The 15,444-nt window shown below is 42.3% G+C and overlaps 1 protein-coding gene across 18 annotated transcripts in view; it reads left to right on the top strand.

Moving 5' to 3' along the window:
* Window positions 1–12,421, top strand: part of LOC124034176 (armadillo repeat protein deleted in velo-cardio-facial syndrome homolog) — a 240,155-nt gene extending 227,734 nt beyond the window's left edge. For 6 of the 18 annotated variants that reach the window (XM_046347001.1, XM_046346995.1, XM_046346994.1 and 3 more), the window contains 5 exons: window positions 56–183; window positions 1,647–1,797; window positions 2,090–2,282; window positions 5,144–5,255; window positions 5,357–6,288. In XM_046347001.1, coding sequence (XP_046202957.1) covers window positions 56–183; window positions 1,647–1,797; window positions 2,090–2,282; window positions 5,144–5,255; window positions 5,357–5,779 — 1,007 coding nt within the window. In that variant the 3' untranslated portion in view covers window positions 5,780–6,288. The other 12 variants (XM_046346997.1, XM_046347012.1, XM_046346998.1 and 9 more) reach the window with 9 other exon arrangements.
* The last annotated feature ends 3,023 nt before the right edge of the window (window positions 12,422–15,444 follow it).

The raw sequence follows: 15,444 nt of genomic DNA, 5'->3' as shown, positions 1-15,444 counted from the left end.
TCTCTCTCTCTCGCTCTCTCTCTCTGTCTCTCTCTCTCTCTCTGTGTCCCTGCAGGTTTTGAGCTGCTGTACCAGCCAGAGGTAGTGAGGCTGTACCTGTCTCTGCTCACTGAGAGCCAGAACTACAACACTCTGGAGGCTGCAGCAGGGGCCCTGCAGAACCTCAGTGCCGGACAGTGGACCGTGAGTCTCACACATACAACACACACACATTGTAATTAAGGGGAATAAGGTCTCTGAACCTCAATAGGAAGGACCAGTTACCCCGAATGGAGCTCTGCAGTGTCATTACCAAACACCCTCTGTTTGGTTACTGTAGTGAGTAATAAGAGTGTGATCTCCCGTCCAGCTCAGGGGCATTATTTTACCATCACTAGTGTGAAGTACGGAGGCTATTCATGATCTTCCCTTCAGGAATGGAATGTTCATAGTCAATACAGTGGCTATGTTAGGCCTAGAGAACTCTGGCATGCTAGCGCCATGGTGATTCAGTTTTTAACACATTATGTGTCACGCTGTAAACATATCCGTTGCCACGGCATGCATCACTAGGCTCCAGTTGGAAAAACACAACACAACAGACAAGATGTTAGATCGATTTGGATCTTTGTTCATAAAAAAAAACAACAACAACACTTACACATGACCTGTACCGTGTGTTTAACATGTATAACATGTAACGGCTACATTACATCTACGCCCTGTATAACCTGTCGCCGTTTTCTATCGCTGTTCTGCACTGGTGACTTTGTTGTTGTTGTCGTTGTGGTATATATAGAGACAGATTCCATCCCTCCCTCCATGGTTTTCCATTCAGTTTGAGCTGAGGAGGCTGATCGCCTGTCCACGCTCTAGGGCAGCTGCTAACACGTCAAACCTCTGGCATGGAGGAGATGGACATTACTTGTCCCTGCTCCCTATGAGGATATCTCAAAGCTTTTCCTTTGTTATAAATCCTCTCTTCGTCCCTTTCTCCCTGCTGCTCCCGAGCTGTTTGACTCGGTGCCGTCTGTGTTTTTTAGGTTTACTACTGCCACCCAGTGGTCTGGTGTTGCGCCAGTTTAATGACATCTCTGGGGGGATGACGGTGTTCAGCAAAGGAGCTCTTTCATGTCAAACTTAATGTGTTGTGTTACAGGAAATGAGAGAGGAAAATGTGTGTTTAATCAGAGACGACAACCAAAAGCGGTCAAATCCAGAAATCCACTGTTGGCTGTGCTACTGTACAATAATTTAGTCTGTGGGGGGTGGGGGGGGGGGGGCATGCAAGCGGGTGCACGTGTGTTGCTGTGTGTAAGTGTGTGTGTCTGTATTGGCTGATATTATTCTCTCTACACAGACTGGTTATCCATAGCCAGCATGAATGAATGAAGGACATTTTATTTTCCTGTCAAATCGTCAATTGGCAACCCATCCCTATTGGGATTAATTGACACATAAACAAATATTACAATAATTCACTGTAGTAATTAAATTATTATTTTTCCAGCGTCCTCTGCATTACGTATCGCATAAAGAGTAGAAAAATATATACTAAACACGTTTATCCAAACAGTAATTACATCCCTCGAGCAGTAAAAACAAAGAGAAGATTCATATGGGAGACGAGCCTATACACAATCTGCATGTTCCCCCTCTGTCCCTAGTGGTCCAACTACATACGAGCCACTGTGAGGAAGGAGAAGGGTCTTCCCATCCTGGTGGAGCTGCTGCGTTCTGATGCTGACAAGGTGGTCCGAGCCGTGGCCATCGCCCTGCGTAACCTCTCCATCGACCGCCGCAACAAAGACCTGATCGGTACGATCACTGACCACATAACCTGACCACACATGGTCAACACAAGGCCTCTCTGTAGGGCAAACGGAACAAGATTGGGATAAAACACTTCGGAATACGTTGAGTTTAGATAACTGTTAATGAGGATATGAATATGATTGTTGAACCTGTGTATGTCTTTTGCTGAATAGGAATGTGTAAACTACTTACTGTAGATAAGAATGATTGTAGATTAGTCCAAATTTGAATGGCTTGATATTGAACATTTTGTACAATGCCCTTGGCACCCTGCCTTTTGACCTCTGCCCTGTAGGGAGCTATGCCATGAGGGACCTGGTGAGTAACCTGCCCAGTGGTCAGCAGCGGCCAGCTAAGAACCTGGAGGAAGACACAGTGGTGGCCATCCTCAACACCATCCACGAGATCGTGACGGACAGCTCCGAGAACGCACGCTCCCTCATCCAGGCCCAGGCCATCGAGAAACTGGTGGCCATCAACAAGACAAGGTAGGATGATGGCACAGTACAGACCAATACCCAACATTTCTTGACTTCATGGTTTTATTTTTGTATTATTTGTGTGTTTGTGTTGTATTTGCTAGACATTCTACTGCACTGTTGGAGCTAGTAACATAAGCATTTCGCTGCACCTGCTAACAAAATCAAAGTTGATTGGTTGCGTACACAGATCTGCAGGTGTACACAACCAATGAACTTTGATTGAGATTTGATTTACAACATAGTACAGCGCAGTACAACAGAGCATAAGGCAGCTTAACAATTGAATGGTTTTCACATTAGCTATACTAAACCCGTTTGCAAGTACAGAATGTACATTAATGACTACATGCGCCACGGGCCTCCCTCCCCATGGGAGAAGTGTCCATACTTTAAAATTATTTTGACATCAAATGCAATTAATAATATCCATGATATACAGTGTATCCTGCAATCACTGAAGAACCAGGATTGTCTGCTGCTGTCCATATACAATGTAATGACCCCGCGCCTTTTCACGTCCTCTAAGATGGGCGTTAATGGCCTTTTTAATAATATAAAGTGCTATAAGCTGCTGGATTCCTTGTCATATCATTTCGATCTGTAGAACATTACTTAGATTGAATAGATAAGCCCGTATCGTGTGGTGTCTGGTTTCCAGGAAACCTACTATAGTGCACTTCACCGGAATACTAAGTACTATGAATAGGAATTCAAGAGATGCTTGAATGATTTTCCCAGTTTCCACTTCATTTCATATCACTGTCCTCGTTTTCCTTTGACTGATCGGATCTTCTTGATCAAGTCAGCGGGAGACGATCATGTCTCTTTTGATAATGTCTCATTCTACAACCTATTGATGATTTAATTAAGATTAGTTCCCAATGGGGATTTTACACCCGTACTTTATTGAATTACCGTTAGGTTCAAAGTTCTGGTACAAATCCAGTTGGGCACCAAAGGAAGCTCAAACTATATTTATTTACCACAGCTGCATAGCACACCATACAGGTCACACAAGCACATATGTTTATACCTTCCAACTAGGCCTTCCTATATCTAGGATAAACGATCACTCTGTTGCTGGGCAGGAACTGAGTCTGTTCCTCATGTTAGGGGAAACGTTGTGCCCCTCCAGGCCTTTAAAAGAGGCTGCGAATTTTCACAGCTTTTTGTTAAAAATCGCGCAAAATTTCAACGTCATGCCAGGAATATAGTATATGCATATGATTAGTATGTGTGGATAGAAAACACTCTGAAGTTTATAAAACTGGTTAAATCATGTCTGTGACTATAACAGAACGTGTGTAGGAGGCAAAATCCCGAGGAAACGTGTTCACAAAAAAATATCACTCCGCCAGTCTCTGAATTGTCTATGGCAAGGGAAAATAGATAGCGGAGGAAGTTATGAAAGGGAGAATATGGACCATGATTTCAAGACTTGCTGCTATTGAATACAGATTGCCCCGTGATCAATTTGATCGATTATTAACGTTTACTAATACCTAAAGTTGGATTACAAAAGTAGTTTGAAGTGTTTTGTCAAAGTTTATAGGCAGCTTTGTTCATTTTTAAAAATGACGTTGCGTTTTGGAAAGCAGTTTTTTCCTGGATCAGACGGGCTTCATAAATGGACATTTTGGGTATACATGGACGGATTTAATCGAAAAAAAAGACCCAATTGTGATGTTTATGGGACATATAGGAGTGCCAACAAAGAAGCTCGTCAAAGGTAATGAATGTTTTATATTTTATTTCTGCGTTTTGTGTAGCGCCGGCTACGCTAATTATTTTGTTTACGTCCCCTTTGGGTATTTCGGGGGTTGCATGCTATCAGATAATAGCTTCTCATGCTTTCGCCGAAAAGCATTTAAAAATTCTGACATGTTGGCTAGATTCACAACGAGTGTAGCTTTGAGTACCCTGCATGTGTGTTTTAATGAAAGTTTAAGTTGTATCGAGTACTATTAGTTGTCACTCTGAAACTTCCACTGATGTTGATCCCTGTACAGGGACAGCAGCCGTAAAAGGTTTTAACAGGGCTTCTTATCAGTCAGCAGAGGCCTTGTGTTATTGGCAGTACACATTCCTAATTGTCTTACTTGCGGTCCACTAAATAATTACACTTTTCACGTGCAAAAAGCTTAAACCTAACACTAACATTCAATCTTTAAGAATATATAAAAGTGAAACAAAGTATGTAGTGATATAAAACAGTGAAGATGTAAGCCGGTGTTATAGACCAGTCATGATGGTCTATCAGCTGGCACTCCAGACACATGGCTCCTCTTCATCCCATGTGGGAACATTCTGGCCTCTGAGACACGCCCCCTTTGTACTTTCCCTCTGCCCAAATACAATGCACGTTAGATCAGTCCAGCTAACCAATAACACGAGAATTACTGCTGCTAGACTAATTATACAATTATAAATGGACTAAAACGGGCTCAAGTCAAATAGTCTCCAACAATACCAAATAAATGTGTTTTCCCTAAACCCATGAGATTGACTTTGAAGTGATGGAGAACCCCCCCCCCCCATGTAATTAACACTAAGGGGTAAGGAGTACTTAATTAATTGAATGAAAGGAAATGTGTGCAGCCATTGGGGTGTGAATTAAAAGAAAGCTCCTGGGGCCATCAGTGGGAATAGATGGATGATGACTTTGAATGTGAGATTGATTGCATTCGGCTCCCGCCTCCACTAGCTGCTGGCATTGGTTGGGTCCAACGTTCTGGGTTGTATTCACTAGACTACTGGAGCTTGTCCAATAAACACGTCTCTGTTGCAAAAACATTTTCCACTGTTAAATATGTTGCTATGGTCTGCACTTATGACCCCAACCCTGCTTTTCCCCCTGTCTCGCTCAGCCAATCACCACGTGAGAACAAGGCTGCCTCCCATGTGCTGCAGACGGTGTGGAGCTACAAGGACCTGAGGAACGCCCTGACCAAGGAAGGATGGAATAAGAGCCACTTCCAGGTACACGGCAGAACGTGCATGCGTGCACATGCGCACACACACACACACATTCACACACCCACAATAAGTACACTCATGTGTCCTTATTCTCTCCCTCTCAGTCTACAGCAAGCGGCGCCCCTAAAGCAGCCAAGAATGGCAAACCAGGCTACGACGACACTACCCTGCCCCTGATGGAGAAGAACCAAGGTCAGTCTGTGACGGCAGGCGAGACTGGGGATCCTCCGGGCCTGACCTACTGTAGTGAACTGAGTGAGGAAACCATAGATAGAACTGCTCTGAATCTATGGAGGAAACCGCTGGTGTCTGCATCAAACGTCTTGATTAGAATGAGTGCTGAGGAGGATGGCTCGATCTGGACTTTGTTTTGTGTGTTCTCACTCATAGCCATAATACGCACTTTAGGGGCGCTGTGCTTGAAACCTTTCGCCCTCATTGTTCTGCTGCGTTGTTTGGTGATCTTCATGTGCTATAGTCAGTACAATTGGGATAGTGTGGTCTGGAGAATGATGCATCATGGGTAGATTTTTCTAATCCAATAGTGTGTTCCTAATGCAAATCCAAGCATGTAGAGTAGGATATGAAGTTGGGTGTCAAGCCGGCCCAAAGGAAAAATATATATTTTTGAACATATAAAGGTAGATCAAAAACTATGAAGAAATTATAATGGACCTATAGGTTTTCAAAGAGCTGTCATTTTTCTGGCCTGAATCTGAAATCCCGATATGACCCTCGAGCCAAAATGATTGCCCAACCCTGACATAAAGGGAGGTACTGTAGCAGCCTAATAAACGAGTCAAGGGCATGACAGCACTTTTGTCTTCTTGTTTCTGGCCTTGTGACCTTTTTTTGCAACCATGCATATACACATGAAGTGCGGTTGTCATTCACACCCATTCTCAGCCTGCCTGCGTTACTGGTTAAGTGTATCAGCAGACAGTGACTGAGGACCATTGGCCTGAAAGCAACCTTGGCTCGTGAATCAAACTAATTGTATGTGTGGTGCTCATGATAAAAACGGCGTATAAATGCTTTTCAGGCACCAAGACAAATGGAAGTGGTGATATGATACCTATGGACGAGCTTGGTCCAGGTAAGACCGAGTTTGCATGACCTCAATCGCCGCCGACGAACGCTAGTAGTCCCAGATGGAATGTTCTGATCTCTAGGGACGACTGACAGTTCAAGATCCTCCAACAACACAAATGCCAAAATGGAAATTCTAAAAAAGTTTGTAGGGTACATTTTTTTGCAGTATTTGGAATGAACAATGTTATTAATTGTTAGGATGCTGTAACGGTAGGCAGTGCAGTAGTGTTTTACTTATGATGCTGTATGCAAGACCCCTCTCTTAACAAGATGTCGGTATAAGGATGGGCATTAATTCAGTAGAACAGATGGTAACAGGAAGTGTGGGCAATTTTCTGATTTGAAATGTTCTCCTCGGTGCTCCTCTTTTCAATGAAAATGCAAACAATTGTCTTGTTTCCTCTCTAACTAATGAGTTCTTCCTCTACGTCAGATGTGTGCCACTCCAGTCCCGGAAGGCTACATGCAGCTAGGCTACTGTAGTTTCCATCCAAGCATTTAACAGTGATACCCTTCTGTGATCTTCTCTCTCGCTCTCTCATATTAGATGGCTACTCCACCATCGACCAGAGAGACAAGGACTGCAAGTACAAGAGTAGTGGCGACGGGTCAGTGGACCTGACAGAACGGGAGCCATTGAAGGTACTTCTGGTTTAGACCCACCTACAGCTACACTGACTAGTGGATCAGGCTGTTAAAGCACACGAGTCGCGATGCTCCGTTTCTATTGAGATAGGCTGAACCCGTCTCTCTTAGTGCCCTTGCCCATACGCCCACGCCAGGCTCTTTCTAAGAAAGGAGTTGAGCAGCAGTTGATGTTGTCGTCTGTCGAGCCGGGTGCCACTCATCGAGCAGTCCAATTTACTGGATGCCGACAGCAGATAATTGAGCGTAAGCTTTGTGATTGTGAAAGTAATTAATGTGGGACTGGTTAAGTCCTGCACTTCAATCTAGAGAGAGAGAAAGAGAGACTCGCAGGAATAGCTGGTTGTGAAGAACTAGAGGTGGTTCGATGGGTCAAACATGCTAACACAGCTAAACTTAATGAACTGATTGCATGTAATATGATTACAAAACATCTTTTAGCTGTAATCAGTTACATGTAATATGATTACAAAAAACTTTTTTTTAATCAGTTAGATTACCAGCCAGTGGCGGTTCTAGCTTGTATGGCTCCCTGGGTGAACCCCCCCTCATTCTGCACTAACTGTACTTTTTATTGGAACAACACAAATAAATAATCATAACATTTAAAACTATTAAAAATATATATAGATATATATATAAATAAGACTTATAAATATCAAAAAGAAGTAACAATGAGAAATGGAAACAAATTTGTGTTGATTTGGCACTCGAGCATCAATACATTACCCATCCCTCAACACTGTCAACAAAGAGTCAAGACTACATTACCCATACCCCAACACTGTCAACCAAGAGTCAAGACTAAACCAATTCACCTTGGTGGTGTGCAGACTGCTTTTATATTATTCTTAACCATTTCGCACAAACCAGAAAAAAATGCAACAATATGTCTGTGAAAATATATATTCACAATATTATGAATGAATTGTGGGTTAGTTGGTAGCATTTCGTAGTGTGACTGATTTTACTAATTGCATTAGTACTGTATGACGTTAGAGGTACGCTATTTGATAGATTCCCCCGCTCCCCCTTCCCTTGGCTTCCAGTGGGGAGACCTGAGGTCAACCTACCCCCGACCCCTCCCCATCTCGTACTTCTGAGTAGGAGACATTCCCAAGCAGTAGCCTGCCTAGCTCACAAACTAGAATCAGGGCGCCCACTTCGACCAAGTTAATTGACCCACAGTCCCACATATCATTGACGTGACGTGCAAATGTCACCATTATTTTTGTGCGGGTGCCCCGTGCCACCTATTTATTTATTTTCATATAGTTTCTATATTTAACTAGGCAAGTCAGTTAATAACAAATTCTTATTTTCAATGACGGCCTAGGAACAACGTTGTTCTGCAACGCCTTGTTCAGGGGCAGAACGACAGATATTTACCTTGTCAGCTCGGGGATTCGATCTTGCAACCTTTCGGTTACAAGTCCAACGCTCTAACCACTAGGGTACCTAAATCCGCCACTGTTGCCAGCTAATGTATTGTAATCCGATTAGATACTAAAAAGCTAGATGATTAGTTATTGGTTTACTTTTACATTTAGAACTGATATTTGCTGACACTTTTATGTTTTCTCAATGACATTCAATTCAGCATTGGATAAAGTTTACGTTTGTTCCACCTGAGCGCGACCACTGATGACACACCAAAAGCGTTTGATGTATCCTTTTTGTCTTCTTCTAATGCCTCTTAAGGATCATCCCAAAATTACAGTACTGATTACAATATTGGACCGGTAACTAGTGACTAACGGATTCAATTTAGAAAGTAACTTTCCCAACTCTGACCTTCAACTAACACGGTTATCCGACCGCAGCTGTTTTTTGGTCTGACGATTACATAAATAAGTGCTTAGTGTGTAACTGCCAGCTATGCAGCCTGGAGACACAAATGCTTGTCAACATACAGTATGCTTTAGAAGTCCTGCAAAACCTTCAGAGGCAAATTAGCTGTCAGACAGGACTGGAGGTGGCAGATGTGTTCTCTGATGCCTACAGCCCCCACCCCCCTTGTTTTGAATTGACTGAAGCACAGAAATAATCAAAACTGCTCAAACTTGCTTTCTACACCTCCAGAAGGCTGATACCCAAAATGCAACTGCTGTTTGAACGGCTTTTGTCCCCCTCTGTTTGCATGCGTCATTTGGTTTCTTGTTTCTAATCGCCTTTTTTTCCGGACTCTAAAAGCTTCCTTTATGCTTAGGAACTAACCCTGGCATTCCACTCCTCTGTAAAGACTATATATTTATTGACCTTTTTGATTTGCTGTTAACCCCTTCTCCCGTTGCTGCAGAATGAGACAAATAGGAAACACTATGTCAGGAGTAACAGGCCTGCAGTCAATCTGGTGGATGCTTGTGACGTTAAACCTCAGCCTGTTGACTCCTGGGTCTAAATGCATATGCATGGTAGGTCTTACAAACGTTTGTTTTCCACTTTTTGGATTGTTTGTCTCCTTATTGTTTGCTCCACCACCTTTCTGTTTTAGCCCTCACACACTTCAGTGCTGGTTTGTATGTTTGTTTATGGTTGACCCAGAGTAGTTGGCTTATGACACCAAACCTCATTTTCACAATTTTGAAGCAGCTGTTTGATGCACATCCATCTGTTGAAATATGCACCGTTTCCCTTGACTAATTCACATGAAATGAGGTCTGTTCTAAATGATGAAAGGGAACATCTCTTGACCTTACGTGGATCACACGCGCTCCGCTCTAAGGATGAACACGGTGTATCCCTCATGGCGCACACTGTTCTCTGGGACAGAGAGCTCCTCCAGATAAATAATGGATACCTGGATGAACATAGCCAAGCCAGAGTAGCCAGTCTACGTGTAGACTGTCTGTGCTTGGCCAGGCTAGCTACGCCGCTGTTCTCTGGCTTGGCTATGTGTAGACTGTCTGTGCTTGGCCAGGCTAGCCTTGGCTAGCTACGCCGCTGTTCTCTGGCTTGGCTATGTGTAGACTGTCTGTGCTTGGCCAGGCTAGCCTTGGCTAGCTACGCCGATGTTCTCTGGCTTGGCTGTATGACTGTGTGTGCTAGGCTAGCTGCTCTGGGTTCGCTTCGTTACAGCTCATTGTACAGGATCCTCTCATCACTCACTCATATCTGTCCTCCTGTCCCATCGCTAATCGCTGAGTGTTTCTGCTGTGGGTGAGAAGCTGTGGTAGGTGGGTGAGAAGCTGTGGTAGGTGGGTGAGAAGCTGTGGTAGGTGGGTGAGAAGCTGTGGTAGGTGGGTGAGAAGCTGTGGTAGGTGGGTGAGAAGCTGTGGTAGGTGGGTGAGAAGCTGTGGTAGGTGGGTGAGAAGCTGTGGTAGGTGGCTGATCAGCAACAGCTCTTTAGAGTTAAAGGGCTGCGTCTGTCTTCATTGCTGTTAGTCTCAATATTCTCTCGTTGCTCTCCCATCACTCTCATCCTCCTAGGTGAAATGTAAGGGATCAGCTATACAGCTTTGATTGACTCCATGTCTGAAAAGCAAAATGATTATCGGCACACAATTGATGATTTAATACGGCTTTTAAAAATATTTTGATAATCACATGATCTTGTCAATGCTAATGAACAAAAAAACATATCTAATCTCACAATGATATGCTTATTGTTGACATGGACATTAAGTCTATCATGTAAGACAGTATAATCATACGAAAGGCCTTCTTCACTATTGTATTTGTTAGGGATCCCCCGTTTGCTGCTTCCAAGGCAGCAGCTTCTCTTCCTGGGGTCCAAACACATTAAGGCACTTACATCACACATAAAACAAAATATAAAACAGTACATCATATAACATTATTAACCACTACATATCTACAATACAGAATGTATAATACCACCATACAACAATATTACAATGTACATCTGTGTAGAGTGTTGTGTGGATGGTGAAGAGACCTCTGGCGGCGTGTATGCATGGGAGTCAGAGCTGTGTGCAGGCGGTTTAAACAGACAGGTCGGTGCATTCAGCTTGTCAACACTTCATTTGTGTGTTAACCAAGCTGTCTTTTTGCAGCTGCCATTCAAACATGTCATCCGAACATCTCTCTCTCGCAGTCTTTTGTCTCCATTTTACATTGGATTTGACATCACAAGCATGTAGGAATATTGATTTATGTATTTTAGTATTGTGATTTTGAGTTACTGTAATACCACTTGGTCACTCTGCCCTCTGACTTACTGTAAAAGCTTGATTATTCAACTGCTTATAAAACCTGGCCTGCGTCCCATGGCACCCTATTCCTTTTATAAGTGCCCTATTATTGACCGGGGCCCATTTTTGGCTTTGATCAAAAGTAGTGCGCTAAGTAGGGTGCCTTTTTGGGACGCGTCCCCTGCTCTACATAGGAGTTCAGATCTGACATAATCACCAGTGTCCCCCTTTCGCTCTGTTTTTTTCCCCCTGTGTTCTAGGCTTAAATAACAACAGCGCAACATCTCAACTAGATGAGGATTTCCCACGTCATCACTGCCATAACACATGGAGCTTATTTTGATGTTGACTCGTCAGAAGATAGACTTTGTAAATGAGAGAGAGAAACAAAACAACAACAAAATGATCATCCATCAGCCAATGTTTCATGCTTTTTGAATCAGCAAATGAAATGTATAGAACAGAAAATCAAAAAATGACTACTTCTACTACTACTCATATCTACATTCCCACTGGATGGACAAACATAGTGTACACGAACATGAGGACTGACTGGAGCAGCTCTGGTGTCAGGATGGAAGAATGGAGGCAGTTATCCTCCTCGGGATACAAGTGTTCTAAAGCTCTGTCTTTACGCTTACTCCAAGGATGGTTGGTGGTGGCGTGAGGCAGGAGAGAACGTTATGTTTGTTGATTCTACTGCTTGCAAAGGTGGTGGGAAAGGGGAAAGAGAGAATTGAACTATTTAATTTTCATGTCAAAATGAAGTTTGCTTCCAATTGTTTATTTCCACGTAACAATTTAGCTTTTTGTTTCCATTTTTATTTTTGTTAGTCTTTCCTCGAGGCACTGTAAATTGTATTTGTTTGTAATATTGTTTTTGTTTTGCTGGTCTGTCTTTTTCATTTTAGTTTGAAGAAGTGTGGACTATTGTGGTAGATGGCAGATGAATGTTGTTGTGGTTTTAAGTTGAGGACTTGACGCTTGAGCGTCGCTTAAAGGAGCTGTAACACACGCCACACATGCTCTTTTCACACGCGAAGGCTCTCAAACACATTTGTCATACAATGGTTCACTGTGTTTCTTTAAGTGCACTGGGATCATTGCTGTGCAACTCATAGGGGACTGACTGGGTGCTGATTCAGTTCATAAACCCACAAGAATTTCACACACCTGCAAGTGTTGATTGGAGTTAGGGAAGTGAAATGACATGTACATTTGGTTGGGTTACTTATAGCTGTTGAGTAAAACAAAATGAAAATATATTTTCTGAATCGATACAGTCGTGGTTGTTTGCTGAAGGTATATGATTTACTCAGCTGGTTGCTGTTTGCCATTGATCTGTAATAAAGTTGAATAGGATATAAGACATTTTGTTTATAAATGGATTGCGTTTATGAAGGAAGGAAGAGGATTATGTCAAGTACACTGAACAAAAATATAAACAATTTCAAAGATTTTGCTGTTACAGTTCAGATATGGAAATCGGTCCATTTAAATAAATTCATTGGGCCCTAATCTATGGATTTCACATGACTGGGCAGGGGTGCAGCCATGGGTGGGCCTGGGAGGGCATAGGCTCACCCCTTTGGAGCCAGGTCCACCCACTGTCGAGCCAGGCCCAGTCAATCAGAATGAGTTTTACCCCACAAAGTGCTTTATTACAGACAGAAATACCCCCCCCCCTTCTGAAGAAGCTGGATGTGGAGGTCCTGGGCTGGGGTGGTTACACGTGGTCTGTGGTTGAGGCCGAACGTACTGCCAAATTCTCTAAAACTACATTGGCGTCTTATGGTAGAGAAATTAACATTATCTGGAAACAGCTCTGGTGGACATTCCTGCAGTCAGCATGCCAATTGTGTATGCTCCCTAAAAACTAAAGACATCTGTGGCATTGTGTGACAAAATTGCACATTTTAGAGTGGCCTTTTATTGTCCCCAGCACAAGGTGCACTTGTAAGGATCATGCTGTTTAATGAACTTCTCGATATGCTACATCTGTAAGGTGGATGGATTATATTGACAAAGGATAAACCTCTTACTTACAGGGATGTAAACACATTTTTGCAAAACATTTGAGAGAAATCATATTTTTGTGCCAATGGAATGTTTCTGGGATCTTTTATTTCAACTCATGAGACATGGACCAGCACTTTACATGTTGTGTTTATGTTTTTATTCAGTGTACATGCTCCTGTTGTCAAAGGGTAGAACCTAAAAGCGTTTTATATTTTTGTTGGTTTTATAAATGTATATTAGGGTCAAAGAAAAGCAAAAAAACAACAAAAAAACAAGACAAACTTAATTGTGTTCTCATAACAGGTCGTTTCGGAAGCACATTCATTGGATAAAGGATCACCATGTTTGTAAACAGAAATAACTACATCATTTAGGTGTGTATCAAATCTGTAGAGTCATGTTAATTACATATTTATATTTTGTACGGTTAAGATTGAAAAAAAGAAGACCTTTAATCTTCAGCTTTCTTTGTAAAGGTGTGATGGACTGATGACCTGGTCTCCAAATCTTTGTCGGAGATTAGGGAGGGGGAGAAAGAGGGGAAGTGGATAGTTCAGCAGGGGTCACTCAAGAGAAGGATGGGTGGATGCAGCAGCAGGGATAGACAGCAGTGCTAGAATTCCATTTCATTTCACACTGCAATTATATAGTCGCTGATAACCTAAAATCGTGCTTTGATTTTGCCAATGCATCGTTAAAGAACTATTTGAAACAAGCATGAGCAAATGTACAGATGTTTATATATTCTTTAAGTGCCAGTTTGTGGTGGAATTGAATATTCAAGTAATTCACATCTGGAGAGAACAGAGAGGAGAGCAGTTTTGTGTGGTTCAAGGCAGAATTTGCATCACATTGTACAAAGTATACAAAGTCTGATTTATTCTATTTTTTGTTCTCTAGAGGCAGTTGAAATGTAGTAGAAGATTACGCCGTTGTCTTTTAAAGGGACAAAAGACAAGCTAAACTGCACGTGGGTAAAGATTTAGTAGTGGTGTTGTGATTCGTCTTTCTCCATCGCCAAGTGGACACTGCACTATGAACCTTCTCTTTCCCAATTCTGGGACTAGTGAGGGGGGACCTCCACTACAGAACCGCTCAACTCATGCGTCGGCTACGGGCGAATGGCATGTGCCTGCGTCAGTTTCTTTGTGATGTGATTTATAAAGCCTTGCATATTTTACACGGTGTTTACAAAGACTTATGTGACAAAATAAAGCTTAAAAAGTACATGTATTAACTTTTGATTTCAGAGAAAAGTAACGTAATAATGTAAACGTTCTCCATGTCGACATATGTCCTCAGAACTATGTGCTTTTCATTGGATTATTCATCTCTGACTGTCTATTCCTGACTGCAGTTTGCAGTACACAACCAAAGGACCTGGCGTTGTATTTACATACATATGAAAGTAGCCCAGGAGTTTGTTTGTTTGTTTGGATGTTCATCTAATTGTACATTTACTAAATAAGATGCTGTGAAAGAAATGCAAGAACATGGGGCAGAAATTGAATCAAAGGGGCAAGACCTACCTGTGTAGATATCACTGATTCAAACTCTTCAAAAATAAAGTAACTGTATCGGTAGCAAATGTGTTTGTAACTATCATGTGCCTTAACCTTTTCCATGGTAGATAAAGAAAATGTGTTTTATATCATGCTTTATCCTCCCACTGTCCTCCACCCTCATCCCTTCCTCTGTTTACCTCTTTCCTGTTCTCTTCTTTGTCAGGCTCCCTATCCATCTCTCCCTTCCCCCCAATTTCACACACTCACACATTTACCCACTCTGTCCTCAGTGTAGTCTAGACTGTTGGTGGATATTTGCCTTGTATTACATTGAATTATAAACTTTCAAAAGATGGAGACAAAAAAAATGGTTTGATTTCATAGAGTAAGTTGTTATTGCTTTCGTAGCTATCAGAGCGATGCACAGTGACAATGTATTATGTTAATTTTACTAATACCCAGAGGCAAGTGTTATGCTTGTTTAAATAAAGAAAAAAATACAGATTTGTAGAGTATAAATTTGGTGTGTTTTCAATAAACCATGCCTGGAAAGAACATGTTGTATGTTTGTTTGGTATTCCACACAAATGCAAGGCAGCAGCATACCTCCATGCAAACCACTGCTGGCTTGCTTCTGAAGCTAAGCAGGTTTGGTTCTGGTCAGTCCCTGGATGGGAGGAGGCACTCTTTCCTCTGGTCTAAAAAAATATCCCAATGCCCCTGGGCAGTGATTGGGGACACTGTACTGTGTGGGGTGCAGTCTTTCGGATGGGACGT

This window comes from Oncorhynchus gorbuscha, linkage group LG04, assembly GCF_021184085.1.
Source record: "Oncorhynchus gorbuscha isolate QuinsamMale2020 ecotype Even-year linkage group LG04, OgorEven_v1.0, whole genome shotgun sequence".
Taxonomy (NCBI): domain Eukaryota; kingdom Metazoa; phylum Chordata; class Actinopteri; order Salmoniformes; family Salmonidae; genus Oncorhynchus; species Oncorhynchus gorbuscha.
Note: the sequence above shows the minus strand (reverse complement) of the source record. Positions and strands in the feature narration are given on the sequence as shown.